The sequence below is a fragment of the Aquarana catesbeiana genome, linkage group LG06 (assembly GCF_042186555.1).
Source record: "Aquarana catesbeiana isolate 2022-GZ linkage group LG06, ASM4218655v1, whole genome shotgun sequence".
NCBI lineage: Eukaryota > Metazoa > Chordata > Amphibia > Anura > Ranidae > Aquarana > Aquarana catesbeiana.
Window position 1 is genome coordinate 368181962 of NC_133329.1, and position 15430 is coordinate 368197391.

Below are 15430 nucleotides of genomic sequence, written 5' to 3' on the forward strand. Positions count from 1 at the left end.
ACTTTAGTGTCCCCTTATGTCCATTAATGCACTGACACTCCGCACTGTCCCTATGGAAATATATGGGTGCACTTTAACATTACTCTTGTAATGAATGTGCACAAAGATTGCTTTTAAGAAGTTGTTCAACTATATGGACAACATTATTTACATGTGCTCCTAAAGTAGACAATGAATGTTCGTAACGCGTGGAGCTTTTATGTGGACTGTTCAATTCAGTCAAGAACTTTTATGTAGAGTACATTTGTGAACCTTGGGTTTGAAGATACGTACATTTCTATTTGTCTATTTTACCTTTTGTACAATAAAATATTGAATCTTAAAAAAAAAAAAATTATATTATAATATAAACTTTTTACCAGAAGTTTCTTTAAAGATGCCCTAAAAGTTCTCAGCTACACAATTCTTTTTATGTTGTGTCTATAATATGTAGGATGTGGGTATGTTATTAAGCTCCTCTTGCTTCCTAATCAAGCTAACTTAAAGTGGTTCTACAATCGAACACTACTTGTCTCCCCACCCATCCCTAAACACTTGACTGGCTCCAAGTCACCGCTCCAGCACTGCTCCCTTCACTTCCTGCTCTCATCAGAAAACTGGGAATAGGGGAGCCATGAGCTCTTCCTGCTGTCAGCCAAACTCCCATGAGAAGGAAGCAGGGGCATGGCTTATCGGTGCCACGTGTGTGTTATTTTTAAAAGGTTTTACATTTTTTGTAAAGGGACAGCCGTGGTATGATCTAATATGAATATGGATTTTTGCCAATTTTTATTTTAATTTGCTGCAGAGAGTTATGTTTAATGTTGCTCAAGGCATTTATGCTTGCTGTTTAAATGAGTAGCAGCAGTACCTTGTGGTGTATTATTCACTTTTGTTATATATTAAAAAGGAGGCTGCAGTATGTACTGGGATAATCTGACGGTATTAGCTTTCAGTTTGGGGTCTAGTAATCCCTTTTAAGTAAAAGCTTGCAGCTGTGCTGCTTATCTCAGGGAGCATGAGGGTATCTTCTGGTTGCCAAAGGGCCCTGAAACTGTGTATATAAGTTCAGGTAGACCATGTGGCTCTGTTCCCGCTGACGAAGTCCTGCCCAAGACGTAACGCGTACGGGGAGGAGCTGGTTTGCTGTTTGTTTGCAGAGTGCTCACTACATGCACCTGATAGACAAAACAATGAAACATCTACTTGGAATTCTGGACATCAGTGTCATTTTTAAAGGAAACCTATAGTGATGAAGTATGCAGGCTGTTATACCTGACCCCTTCCCTTTTGATATTCCCAGTTCTATGACTGTCAAGATGAACCAATGAGCTTCAGTTCTTTTGAGTCAGTGACTCACAAGTGTTCAGATCTGGAGTTCTGATTCCATATGGACCTAATGCACATGCTTGTTCTAAATTAGTGCCTAAAAAAGTACTGAAATCAGACACTGCCAGGAAGCTAACATTTTCAAGAAGTCAGCAAATAAATTTTTTGTCACTACAGGTTCTTTAATAAAGAAGACATGCATATATGTTGATTAACATTCCTGTTAGAGGGAAGAATACCATTATTTTGGTGGCCTTTTAGACCCAAACTTTAAAATATTATTATATAATATTTACCAGATTTCTGATTCAGGGTCCGGTTTGCGAGGTTCACAATGCAATCCACAGCTTGGTCAGTGATGTCACCTTTAGTTAGCTCTATTGTTTTCCCAAATGCAGTGAAGTGAAAGTAGTTGGTCTAAACAGACAAAAGGGAATAGTTTACACAAAGAACCCCAACCCCCCCCCCCAAAAAAAATCATATACACAGCTTTCAGATCGCTCAGTCAAACACACACATACTAACTGCAACCAATGAGATCTGAAGCAGAACTAAACTGTACCTGAGCACCTATAACTGAACACACTATTTAATTCAATTTTAATATTCCAAGCAAACTCACCCATCCATCCATGTCTCCATGCTTTAAATTACTTTGAAAAACACCCCCTGGTATTTCTAGCCGTGACCTTCCTGAGTAAGGGCAGATGATTCATGTAGCATTTATTTCCTGTAAACCATCTACCCTTAACTCAGGCATGCAGGCAGGAGGGAGTGCTTAGCCAAGAGTGTCCCTTCTCCAGATGAAAAAAAATAAATGTCCATGAAGACTCCTAGAATTTATTACATCGTTTTGACCTAGGCCAGAAACTAAATGAAGAAATGTGTTAAAAAATAAATTAAAAGATAAAAAAATGGAAATTGGCATCTGACTTACACAGCTCTTTCTCAAAACATTTTAAAATCTCAGAGATGTAAGCAGAACTTCTGATGGCTATTAAAAGGGCTAAAAGCTGGATTCTCACCAATCAGGAAATGTGATGCTGCGATATAGATCATCGCTTAAAAAAAGTTGGGTTGGGTTGTGTGGCCAACTAAAGTTTGACATATGGAGTTGCTGTGGTAGGCAAGCACTATTAATGTATATTGTGGTAGTGTGGTACCCCACAAGCGGAAGGACGCAGGGTTCTCAACCAGGCAGGTTGAAGGGCTCCAGGGGATTTGCTCATTTGGGAGGAAACTGGCTTTTCAGTTTTCTCGTTGTTTAGGAAGCCCGGGGATTTCGCAGCGATCTGGGTGGGATGAAATCCCCAGTCCTGGATTCGGATTTTGAGACTCACCAGCACACTGACTGATCAGGTGTGTGCAGGCCTATTTTTAGAACACCTGACCATGGTTCTGGGCTCCACCCTCCCGAGAAGTCCAGGCTTGCAAGGGAGAACCCAGAGAGTGCAGGTGTGCAATGGAGTAGCCAGAGAGTGCAGGCTGCACTTTGAAAGCCAGAAACCCGAGCCTGAGGTCGCGGACAGGAGTCAGGAGGGCTCCGTGTGGGAGCCTGAGCAGTGGTGCTGCTGCTGAGGAGAGCCAGGCGGCTCGGTATTGTTGTTTGAAATGTTGCATGTGTGAGCCAGGAGGCTGAACATACTGTCGTTTAATGCTGATGCTGACGGTGAAAACCCCCTGCGAGGGAAACCCTGTTGTTTTTTTGGATCTTCTTTAATAAAAGTGGGCCAACAAGCCCTGAAAAAGAAACATTTGTGTGGACTGTTCTCGCTAGTGGGTGCTACACTTGGGCTAAATAACCCCCAATATCACAATATACATGTAACAAATTAGGAGCTATAAAAAGTTGGCCTTTAAAAAGATGTGCTTTTCGTGGAGCTCATAGTGGTTGTTTTGATCACATATGGCCTCTTTCTCACGGGGCGGATCAGTGATGATCCGCCCCGTGAACATCCGCTGGCTCAGCGGGGATCGCTCCGCCGATCCCCGCTGAGCAGGAAGATGACAGGTGCATCGCTGCACACTGTGCAGCGACGGACCTGTCAGAGCGCCGCTCTCCCCTATGGGGGGATCGGATGACGACGGACCGTAGTGTCCGTCGTCACCCGATCCGATCCGAAAACGGATGGAAAAGTAGGTTTTTCCTCCATTACACTTTTCGGATCGGAGCGGGGTCGGATGTCAGCGGACATGTCACCGCTGACATCCGACGCTCCATAGGGATGAATGTATGTCCGTTTTTCATCCGAAAACGGAAGGATGAAAAACGGACATACGGATCGTCCGTGTGAAAGAGGCCTAATGGGTACATCCATTTGTTCACCCCAGAAAAGTTTTTAGCTCTCCCTGAGATAGATGCAAATCTGCTGTGGTCTACTCTCTCACCATGTTCGCTATTGATGACTTTCTTGATCCCTTCCTTCCCTGTGGAGATTTAATATAGTTTAATAAAACTATATTGGCATTGGCCTCCTGTCTTAGGGTCAAGCCAGATGGGTGAACATGATGGCAGTAACACCTTACTAATGTAGAATTATTGAGTTTCAGCTTTCATTACCACTAATGAAAGAGAGAGAGAGATTTTTCCTGCATTGTAAGCATTTGGGAGAGTATGCTGATCAGTACAATCGGTTATCTTAAAAAAACGCTAGTTGTGAACGCCACCAAACGCACATAAACACAGCATGTAAAAGGTAAAAGTGGCAAAACTGACGTTTTAATAGTCGGTTACTAGTTGTCAAGTTCCAGCGTTCAGAAGAGGTTCAGAAGAGGTTTTCAAACATCCTGTGTACATGAGAGGAGCAAGGGATAGCAGGAAGAGGTTGTGAGGAGGACTGCTGAGCTGTGCAGCCACCATAGGAACAGCCACAAGGACTGCAAGAACAGGGCAGGGACAGCTTTCGCCTGCCACCCAGAGTGCCTGATGGAAGGACTGTGATCAAGGACACTTGGGTGTACTGTCCCTGCCCTACTCTTTGCTGCCTGTTGTCCGAGAAGGGGCCCCTTCTATCAGAAGCAAAAGAAAAACTGTTAAAAGTTCTATACATACATGTTTTGTTATTGTTCTGTTTGGGGTTAAATAGTTCCCTTCTGACAGAATAATGACAAACAGGAGAAATATATGTGGTAATGTGGATCTGATTTTTCTCGGCTGGGAGGATCATAATGCCCCTCCAGTAGTGATGTAAATTGTACAGTTAGTATATAAAGATAGGCTGTTGTGCATTTTTGTCTTCTTTTAGGAACTCCTGAGATGGGACGGCTGTCCATCTCCACTGCTCCGGAGGACAAGAAATGTGGTGAGTCGGAGTATTCCTCCTGTGGGAGCAATGCTCAGGCTTCCAAGTGTATGTGTCTAGCTGCAGGGACCTGTGGTTAGGGTTGTATATTGAATTGTACAGTGTATATATGTGACAAAAGTGTATATATCTATTTTTGGTACGTAATGTATTTGTACTATAGCCCTGTCCAAGTTGTTTCATTTCCCCCATCCAACTTGTAACATGGGATGCCCTTGCTCCTGGGCCCAGGAGCCATTTTCCAATTTATTTTTCACAGCTGGGGACCAGCTGTATTTTGGTGGGGGGAGAGTGTAGCACCCTCTACCTTAGGTAGGTAGGTGCTAGGTGTAGGTTTTGTGTAAGCTGCCAGCGCAGGTAAATTTAAGCAGGCCTATGCTGTGAGCTAGGCCTGTTTGTTTTGATCTGGGGGCATGGGAGTGGTTTAGTACAGCAGTAGGTTACTGACATGTGCTTCAGCTCTTGGGCGGCTCCTCTGTTTCCAGGGAGAGGGTTCTGGAAAAGGGGGAGGGCAGAGAGCTGGAGTGACATGGGGTGCATGTGGGAGCCCTGACCAATCCCCAACTAGGATTGGCAGGGGGCAGGCCTCCTACATATACCCATGGTCAGCCTACTGGGGGAGGAGTTATCGGCTGGGTGAACTGGATGATGGAGTGTTAGACTGTGGTGGCTGAGGGGGGGGGGGGGTGTACCTCAGGCAGGGAGCTTGGGAGCCTCTCCTTACACGGTCATGGAGAGATGTCTTGGAACAGGAGATGGAAGGACAGTTGGTCAGCACGTCTGGAGGAAAGTCATTCAGGAAGGATCGAGGACAGGTGTCGGTGAGTGGAAAGCACAGTGGAAAGCTCTGGAAGAGACATGCCAGGGTAGCTGGATGTAGAGCCAGAGGGAGAGACTGTGGGAGTTGTGTCAAGTCGCTGCAGTCAGGAGGGCAGGATTTGCAATCGGACTTACTGGGATCAGTAGTCCATCTACATTTATTCTTCTAAAGTAAATCGGTTGGTACCAGGAAAGGGCTACTGCAGACCCTGGCCTACAAAAGGTCATCAAGTAATAAATACTGGAACTTATTCAGAGTGAAGCCTAGTCATGGTGTGACAGGAGACTAAAGTTGGACAGTGAAGTAATGACCTTTAATATCACTTCAATATGCATCTATTACGTATTCAATGTCAATATATGTGAGCAGCTAAATTATTTACTACGGCTGATTTTTACAAGGTGTGGGCTTCATGGATTACTAAAAGTGCCTTCAAAATGTTCACTTGTACCTTGTAATTTTGAAAAAAAGTAAGATATCCCCAATAAACCGTTGAGTCAAAGACAACAATATTGATTGTAGAAATGCTGGAGGGTTTCAAGAGTTTGACAGGATCTAACAGATACTCTTCAATCCCTTTCATTATGGCTTTGATGGAGCTCTGGGGATCTAGTTTTGCTGAACCTATAAAAGTACAAGACATATAATTAAAAAAAATATTCAATTTACGAGTCAATAAAAGCCCCAGTTAAATTACCTAAACTCTAGTCAATGTTACCTATTCTCTATTTTTTGGCTATAAAAATTAATGAAAACCCACATTATAAATTAAGTTAAGACCCAAATTAAAATGGAATTCCCTATTTTGCTCAGGGTTTCTATGTATTATAGATATAGTGGTGGCCCGCCCATTAGGGGTCCATGGGCGCCCCCTATCTATGTGTCCGGCCCCGTGATCTACATGCAGGGCGCCGACGCATGGATTCCAATGGGGGGGTGGTTTGAAGCACGTGATTAGAGGCTCCAGGGAGGCTCTAGTAGGCTTAAAAAAAGGGTGAGCTCGGGTGAGCTCGGGGCGCAGAGCCCTGCGTCCGAAGCCCACCCAGTTGTGTGACATTAGCGAATAAATATTCGCTGTTGTAACATGGATTCTCCTCCCGGCCAATCAGGAAGCGGGTCATGAGACCCGTCACACGATTGGCTGAAAGGAGATCCGATCGGATTGGCTGCCAGGAGGAGGAAGGAGGAGACGCAGGGAAAGTGAGGAAGCAATCGGAGAGAAGCCGATGCCACCTGGAGCGCTAGTACCCACGAGATGGGGTAACTGCGGGACCCTGACCTACTCAGTGACCGACCCGGGGGGGGGGGGTGCTACCCGTGACACAACAGACTGGGGGGGAGGGGGGACAAAGGTAGGTGGATATCATTTGCCACCCCCGCCCCCCCCACAAAAAAACAAAAAATAAAAAAACAAAACAAAGAACACACCAGCGGCCACTGATTATAGAATAGAGAAAATTATCTGATTTATTGGTAGAAAAATTGGCTGAAAACCCTGATGTCCAGTTTTCTGTCAACTTTGTGCTTAAACAAGCACATGGAGTACCAGCAAAATCCCCATCTCCAGGTACACCCCGCTCCCCCATTCCTTGCCCTCTTACTTAAAGTGATTGTAAAGGCAGGTGGTTTATTTGAATGCATTGTATGCATTACGATAAAAAGCCTTGTGTACAGCATCCCCCCTCAGCCCCTCTAATACTTACCTGAGGTCCTTCTGGATCCAGCGATGTTGTAGGAGTGCCTCGGCTGCCCGGGATTCCCCTCCTCATTGGCTGAAACAGCAGCATGGTGCCATTGGCTCCCGCTGCTAAAAGTCAATCAGCCATTGAGAATAGAAAGTGAGTGGGGCCGGGCCACGGCTCTGTGACTGAATGGACACACGGAGCTGCAGCTCGGCTTGGGTGCCCCCATAGCAAGCTGCTTGCTGTGGGGGCACTCAACAGGAGGGAGGGGCCAGGAGCTTTGAGGGACCAGAGAAGAGGAGGATCTGGGCTGCTCTGTGCAAATCCACTGTACAGAGCAAGTAAGTATAACATATTTGTTATTTTTAATAAAAAAAAAAAAAAGAACAAGACTTCACAATCACTTTAAAAAGTGATACAAAACTCTTGTTTAGAAAGAAAAAACATTTTCACGTATTCATTCTGAACTCAGAAATGTACCTTCTATTGTTTTCAGCCTCCTACAAAATAATTTTTTGCTGCTGTTATCCGAATTACTGTTAGGGGATGGCTACATTCATTCTCCATAGTCCCACTGTATGTAGGAATGTAGATACCCTCTCTTGCTCTCTCCTGAGATGGATGTATTATTGGTTTTGTAGTGAGCCGTGCACATGACTGCAACTAATGTGCACAGTTTTGTTCAAAACAAATGAAAGTGAGGAGAGGAAAAATATAGAGTTCAGATGCTCATGAAGACACATTATGAAGGCAGAAAAACACAGTAAGACAATACAATATATGCAACACTTTTTACAATCTACCATGCTGGATTTTGTGACTTTGCTTCTAGAGAAGCCCGGAGCAAAAAAAATAAGCTAAGGGCTGCATGACAAGGGGGACAGAGGAACAAGCTAGGATAGTGTTAACCTAGCAGGAGGGATGAGACTCACCCGGATTGGACAGTTTTGAGAGAGGAGGAGGGCTGCGGGGGATATACAGGATGGGGGTATAGGCAGCAATCAGTCGGTAACAATGGACCTGAATAAATTCCCTGCCCTCCCGCCCAGTGTTAGATTGGTTTATGTTGTTTATTCTGTTTTGGAGGTTGGGGTCTTCAGAGACTTTCAAATTTATCAGTTACAATTCATTGTAGGCGACCCATCTAAAGTATGGAGTCCTCGGTGGTATCCCAGTTAATGGTGGGTTAACTGGTAAGTGGTAAATTGTAAGCATCTGCTAAAAGTGGGTTGCCCCGAACCAGTGTAGTGTGGCTGTTTTACTAGTCACGCAGATACAAACCGAATATTGGTTCGTGGTGCCTCCCCTGGGCGAAACAACGTTACCTTACGTCGTTTCGCCTTTTGACCACAAGGGGGCGCATGTGCACCATCAGACGCCAGAGCCGATGCGTGTGCCCGGCGGTCATCTGCGATCGCTCCACACAGAGACAGGACGGAGATCAGTCAATGTAAACAGACAGATCTCCGTACTGTCAGGGGTGAGGAGAGCGATCTGTTGTTCATACTAAGTATGAACAATGATCGCTCTCCTCACTCAGGCAGTCCCATCCCCCCACAGTTACAATCACTCTTTAAGATACGCAATTAATCCCTTGATCGCCCCCTACTGTTAACCCCTTCCCTGACAGTGACATTTACACAGTAATCAGTGCATTTTTATAGCACTGATCGCTGTATAAATGCCAATGGTCCCAAAAATGTGCCAAAAGTGTCCGATCTGTCCGCCGCAATATCGTAGTCCTGATAAAAAAAAAAAAATTGCTGATCACCGCCATTACTAGTAAAAAAAAATTTTAAAAAATAATAAAAATGCCATAAATCTTTCCCCTATTTTGTAGTCGCTATAACTTTTGCGCAAACCAATCAATATGCGCTTATTGCGATTTTTATAACCAAAAATATGTAAAAGAATACATATCGGCCTAAACTAAGGAAAAAAATAGCTTTTTTAAAAAAATATTGGGGATATTTATTATAGCAAAAAGTACAAAATAGTGTTTTTTTCAAAATTGTCGCTGTTTTTTTGTTTATAGCGCAAAAAATAAAAATAGCAGAGATGATCAAATACCACCAAAAGAAAGCTCTATTTGTGGGGAAAAAAAAGAACGTTAATTTTGTTTGGGTACAATGTCGCACGACCACGCAATTGTCAGTTAGAGCGACGCAATGCCGTATCGCAAAAAATGGCCTGGTCATTGAGCAGCCAAATCTTCCAGGGCTGAAGTGGTTAAATTATGGTTACTTGATTAGGAGTCTTATTGTTTCGGTTTTAAAAGGAATGTTACATTGTTTGGTTATTGTTAATAATGGCCACTGCAGCCAAATTTTCTCCATATGGGTGTCTCATTATTTGGTAGATGGTGTAATGTGATGGGTAAATAAGGAGCGGTGAACATCTAGGTTACCTTAGTCATGCTCCTTGCAATGATTGTATTCCTGTTCTGCCTCCCTGAACACGCTCTCCTACAGGTTTTTGGATTTCTCTGCTTACTCTACATATGCCATTCAAGCTTTTTGCAGGTTTACAGATCTTTTATTTTTATTTTATTGATGTTTAAATAATGACTAATCGAGTATGTATAAAAAAAAAAAAAAAAAAAAATGTTTTCATAAAAGTTTCATAAAAAAAATAAATAAATAAAATTCTATGCAGCAGTTACCCATCCAGTAATTTACTTTTACAGTATCTCACAAAAGTCCGTACACCCCTCATATTTTTGTAAATATTTTATTATATCTTCATGTGACAACACTGAAGAAATGACACTTTGCTACAATGTAAAGTAGTGAGTGTACAGCTTGTATAACAGTGTAAATTTGCTGTCCCCTCAAAATAACTCAACACACTGCCATTAATGTCTAACTGATGGCAACAAAAGTGAGTATACCCCTAAGTGAAAATGTCCAAAATGGTGCCCAATTAGCCAATTTTCCCTCCCGGAGTAATGTGACTCAGTATTACAAAGTCTCAGGTGTGAATGGGGAGCAGGTGTGTTAAATTTGGTGTTATCGCTCTCAATCTCTCATTACTGGTCACTGGAAGTTCAACATGGCACCTCATGGCAAAGAACTCTCTGAGGATCTGAAAAAAAGAATTGTTGCTCTACATAAAGATGGCCTAGGCTATAAGAAGATTGCCAAGACCCTGAAACTGAGCTGCAGCACGATGGCCAAGACCATACAGCGGGTTAACCGTAGGTATGAGCCAGATGTTGAATGTATGTTTGATTCGAACTTCGGGTGTTCGCCGAACTGCGAATATTATGCAGTGTTTGCGGCAAATTCGAAAGGAACAGGGATTTTAAGAATGCTGAAAGTGAAAATAATAAAAATGTAATATTCCTTTAAATATCGTGCCTGGGGGTGTCCTTAGTATGCCTGTAAAGTAGTGCATTTTTCTCGTGTTTAGAACAATACCACAGCAAAAATACATTTCTAAAAGGAAAAAATCTCATTTAAAACTGCTCGCGGCTGTAATGGATTGTCAGATCCTGGCAATATAGATAAAAATTATTGAAAAAAAACAGCATGGGCCCCCCCGCCCCAGACGATTACCAGGCCCTTGGGGTCTGGTATGGATTTTAAGGGGAACCCTGCACCAAAATTGAAAAAAAAAAAAAAAAGGCGTAGGCCCCCCCCCCCCCAAATCTGTACTGGACCCTTATCCGAGCATGCAACCTGGCAGGCCGCAGGAAAAAGGGGGGACGGACGAGAGACTACCCCCCCTCCTGAACTGTACCAGGCCACATGCCATCAACAAGGGGAGGATGCTTATTTGAATAGGTCAAAATCGAAAACCTTTTTTCGATTCAAATGTGGCAAAGTGAACAAAAGAAAAATCTTCATCCAACGATTACAATGACTCTTTAAATCACCTTTGGCTTAACTAAAACAGCATTATTTTGAAATGGTACTCTAATAATACTCACAGTCTTTTATTTCAGCAATATGTGTACAGTTAAAATTCAAGTTCAATGTAAAATTACATTTGAATTTCAGTCCGAATTTCCAATAATGCAGACAAATTCCTTTTGTCATTTGGAGCATTCGGTAGAATTTGTTTAAATTGTAATTTGGGTAATCGGATATATCCGAATCTCCAAACAACAAAAAATGTGTCCGAATGTTAATTCAGAACGAAACAAACTGCACATGTCTAGTACCTTGAGGTATGGGGGGGGGGGGGGGGTGTCTGACTAAGTTGAGGTTAAAGGCCCAGCACTGTCACATGGAGGAAGGAAGATTCCTCAGCCTTGTGCTTACTCCAGCTGGAGTGGCACAGAACTTACACAGAGTTATCTTTAAATGCTCCTGGCAGCTGAACACAGCAATAGAGAAGTTAAAGATAGATAAATGTGGGCAATTGGAGAATTGGGTATTAAAGTTTTGTATGGCCAAAACACAGGTTCACTTAAAATGCAACTGTGGGCATTAGCTATTTACAGGACATATTAATAACACGCAATAAATGATCTTAAAACTATTTTCAGTGTAATTAACTAACAAGTGTTGGCACCAAAGAATAATACCAATAGTAAATTAAAAATGCGAGTGCAGCTGCCCCTTTTAAAGTGGGAAAAAAACATCTTGAAAATGGGTATAAGAAGAATAAAAAAGGTGAGGCACTAACTCAAATAACAAAAATAAAAAATGTGCGAAATTATCCAGTACAATATGTGTAGGTTCCGCAATAAAACAATTCCAGAAATTATGACAAGGAAAGTCCTCACAGTATATTCCAGTCACCGTGATAAAGGAAATAGGCGCAGTAGTAAATTAACGTTCTGACCGTGCACAATCAACCGTGTGTGAGAAATGCAAACTCACCAGAAACCTAAATTACATAAGCCTTGTATCAATAATGCCGTGTACACTAACTATAATTATACACATATTTATTATCTTGTCCCCAGATATATTTGTTCCGGCTACCACACCTTATCTTTTGTTTGTGGATACTCACACCACATTATGCAATTCTTCATTACACCGAATGTCGCATCCATGCATCATGCCGCCTCAGCTCCCGTGGAGAGGCTGTGTTCCTGGCCCACTGTGCGCCCACCACAACGCATTGCATTCCCTGTCTGTATTGGTTAGTGTAGTTGGTTAATCACTTATACACACTAAAGGTTAATGTATATATTTTTATTTTTTACTCTTTTACAACAACAGTATGTTCCATTAATTTATACATATACTACATAGGAAATTTGGCTACATCAGCTCCTGATGAGTGGAGAAGCATCCACGAAACGCGTCGAGCTTTACGGTTTTTTGATGCCCTTATTACATTCTACGTGGAATTATATTGACCAAGTTAACTTATGTGCTCTAATCTATTAACTCTTCTCATTTAGTGAATACATTTTAACTGTGTGGATGCACTCATCGATGCTAGGCATGTTGTCGTTGATATTACTGTGCTATTTTTTTCAATCTACCACAAATATTATATGCTGCTTTATATGTATTTTTTACCATACTCATGCCATGTACACGCCTCCTATATGCATATCAACTGATACCTTTTTTATTGTCTATTTACTTATTGTTTATTTTTAATTATTGTTTGCATATCCTTGTTGACAATAAATACTTCATGGTGAAAATGAAACATGTTGTTATTGACCTCCACTATCCAATCGCTTCATCTAAAGTCCCAATCTCCCTTTCATGTTGATTCATTATCGGGATGGAGGCACACTGTGCTTCATTTAAAGTCCCAATTCCCCTATATATATATATATATATATATATATATATATATATATATATATATATATATATATATGTACACACGGGTGGACTTTGACCGGACTGGTCCGACGGGACAAATCCGTCAGACAATCCGACGTGTGTGGGCTTCATCGGACCTGCAGCAGACTTTTTCGATCAAAAATCAGACGGTCTTTAGATTTGGAACATGTTTCAAATATTTCCGATGGACTCGAGTCTGGTCGAAAAATCTGCTCGTCTGTATGCTAGTCCGACGGACGAAAACCGACGCTAGGGCAGCTACTGGCTATCAACTTCCTTATTTTAGTCCGGTCGTACGTCATCACGTACGAAACCGTCGGACTTTGGTGTGATCGTGTGTAGGCAAGTCCGTTTGTTCGAAAGTCCGTCGAAAAGACCGTTGGACCTTTGATGCTGAAAAGTCCGCCCGTGTGTACACGGCATTAGACTCCTTTAGTCAGTGGTATATCTGAAGGGGATGGTTCTCAGCTCCAGAGGTGTCTTCTTACACTGATGTACCATAAAAGCTCGGGAAAAGCATATTGAATATCATAGTGCAGTACGTTTATTAAAACTGTTCCAACAAGTAGATAGCTAATGCACACTTACATTTAGCACTGCTTTAAGTCAGCACCAACATGTACAACCAAGTGCACTCGCCGTCTCTCCAGGTTGCAGCGTGCGTTCCAAAACACCGGAGGTCGGAACGCAATGCATTTCATGAACACGTCACCAGGAAGCACGGTCAAAATGTTAATTTACTACTGCACCTATTTCCGTTACCACGGTGACTGGAATATCCTGTGAGGACTTGTCATAATTTATGGAATTGTTTTATTATGGAACCTACACATTTTGGACTGGATAATTTTGCACAGATGATTATTATTTTTGTTATTTGAGTTAGCGCCTCACCTTTATTTTTTAATTCTTATACCCAAATGATCTTAAAACAAGCACCCACTTACCTCTTTTGTTGCTTTTACTATGATCTAATTGTGAAAGATTCTTAAAGATTGCAAAAAAAAAAAAAAAAAAAAAAAGAAGACTCAAATTTTTATTTTATTTTTTTTGGCTGCTTGTTCAGATTATGTAAAATAGTTTAATGTGTAATATAGGCATGGGTTTACTTTAATGGTGCAATAGAGTAAGCAAGGCAACATTTCATTTTACCTGTTCCAATAGCTGGAAGAGACATGGAATGGAGGTGATGATGTTTGCAGGTTTTCAAAGATTTTTTCACAAATTGTGTAATGTTTGCTGGCTGTACATCTATCAGGTGAATTAATTTTTTACTTTTGAGCTTTCCAGCATCAGTCACCACACATCCGTCATTGGGAAGTTTACCTTATAAAAGAAAAACATTGGATTTTATTTCAAATCACTAAAATGTCCAGGCAATGTGTAAAGAAAAAGCATACAATTATTTCTATATTTTGTTAAAGATAGTGGGCCTTTGTGTCATCCATCAAATAAGGATTTCTTCTCGGGCTTCATATTCTTCAGGTTTGCAAAGTCAAATATGAAAAAGATACAAGTAAGCAGGCTTATACAGTGCATCCAGAAAGTATTCACAGCACTTCACTTTTTCTACATTTTTTTATGTTAATGACAACGTGAAAGATGTTTGTTTGAAATCTTTGCAAATTTAATAAAAATAAAAGCAAAAAAAATATCATGTACATAAGTATTCACAGCCTTTGCTCAATACTTTGTTGAAGCACCTTTGTCACCAATTACAGCCTCAAGTCTTTCTGAGTATTATTCTACAAGCTTGGCACATCTATTTGTGCAGTTTCTCCCATTCTTCTTTGCAGTACCTCTCAAACTCCATCAGGTTGGATGGAGAGCGTCGTTGCACAGCCATTTTCAGATCTCTCCAGATATTCAATCGGGTTCAAGTCTGGACTCTGGCTGGACCACTCAAAAGACATTCAGAGTTGTCCCGTAGCCACTCCTTTGTTATCTTGGCTGTGTGCTTAGGGTTATTATTATTTTGGAAGATGAACCTTTGCCCCAGTCTGAGGTCCAGAGCACTCTGGAGCATGTTTTCATCAAGGATGTCTCTGTACATTGTTGCATTCATCTTTCCCTCGATCCTGACTAGTGTCCCAGCTCCCGCCACTGAAAAACATCCCCACAGCATGATGCGGCCACCACCATGCTTCACTGTAGGTATGGTATTGGCCAGGTGATGAGCGGTGCCTGGGTTCCTCCAGACATGGCGCTTGCCATTCAGGCCAAAGAGTTCAATCTTTGTTTCATCAGACCAAAGAATTTTGTTTCTCATGGTCCGAGAGTCCTTCAGGTGCCTTTTGGCAAACTCCAGGTGGGCTGTTATGTGCCTTTTACTGGAGGAGTGACTTCCATCTGGGCACTCTACCATACAGGCCATAAGTGCTACAGAGATGGTTGTTCTTCTGGAAGGTTCTACTCTCTCCACAGAGAAATGCTGGAGCTGTCAGAGTGATCCTCTGGTTCTTGGTCTCCTCCCTGACTAAGGCCCTTCTCCCCAATCAGTTTGGCCGGGTGGCCTGCTCTAGGAAGAGTCCTGGTGGTTCCAAACGATGGAGGCCA

The 15430-nt window shown here is 42.1% G+C and overlaps 1 protein-coding gene across 1 annotated transcript in view; it reads right to left on the bottom strand.

Moving 5' to 3' along the window:
• Positions 1-15430, bottom strand: part of LOC141147094 (protein mono-ADP-ribosyltransferase PARP15-like) — an 89714-nt gene that overhangs the window by 47600 nt on the left and 26684 nt on the right. The window contains exons 4-6 of the mRNA XM_073634192.1: positions 14027-14200; positions 5882-6054; positions 1605-1725 (exon numbers count right to left, since the gene is read on the bottom strand). Coding sequence (XP_073490293.1) covers positions 1605-1725; positions 5882-6054; positions 14027-14200 — 468 coding nt within the window. The remainder of the gene's footprint in view (positions 1-1604; positions 1726-5881; positions 6055-14026; positions 14201-15430) is intronic.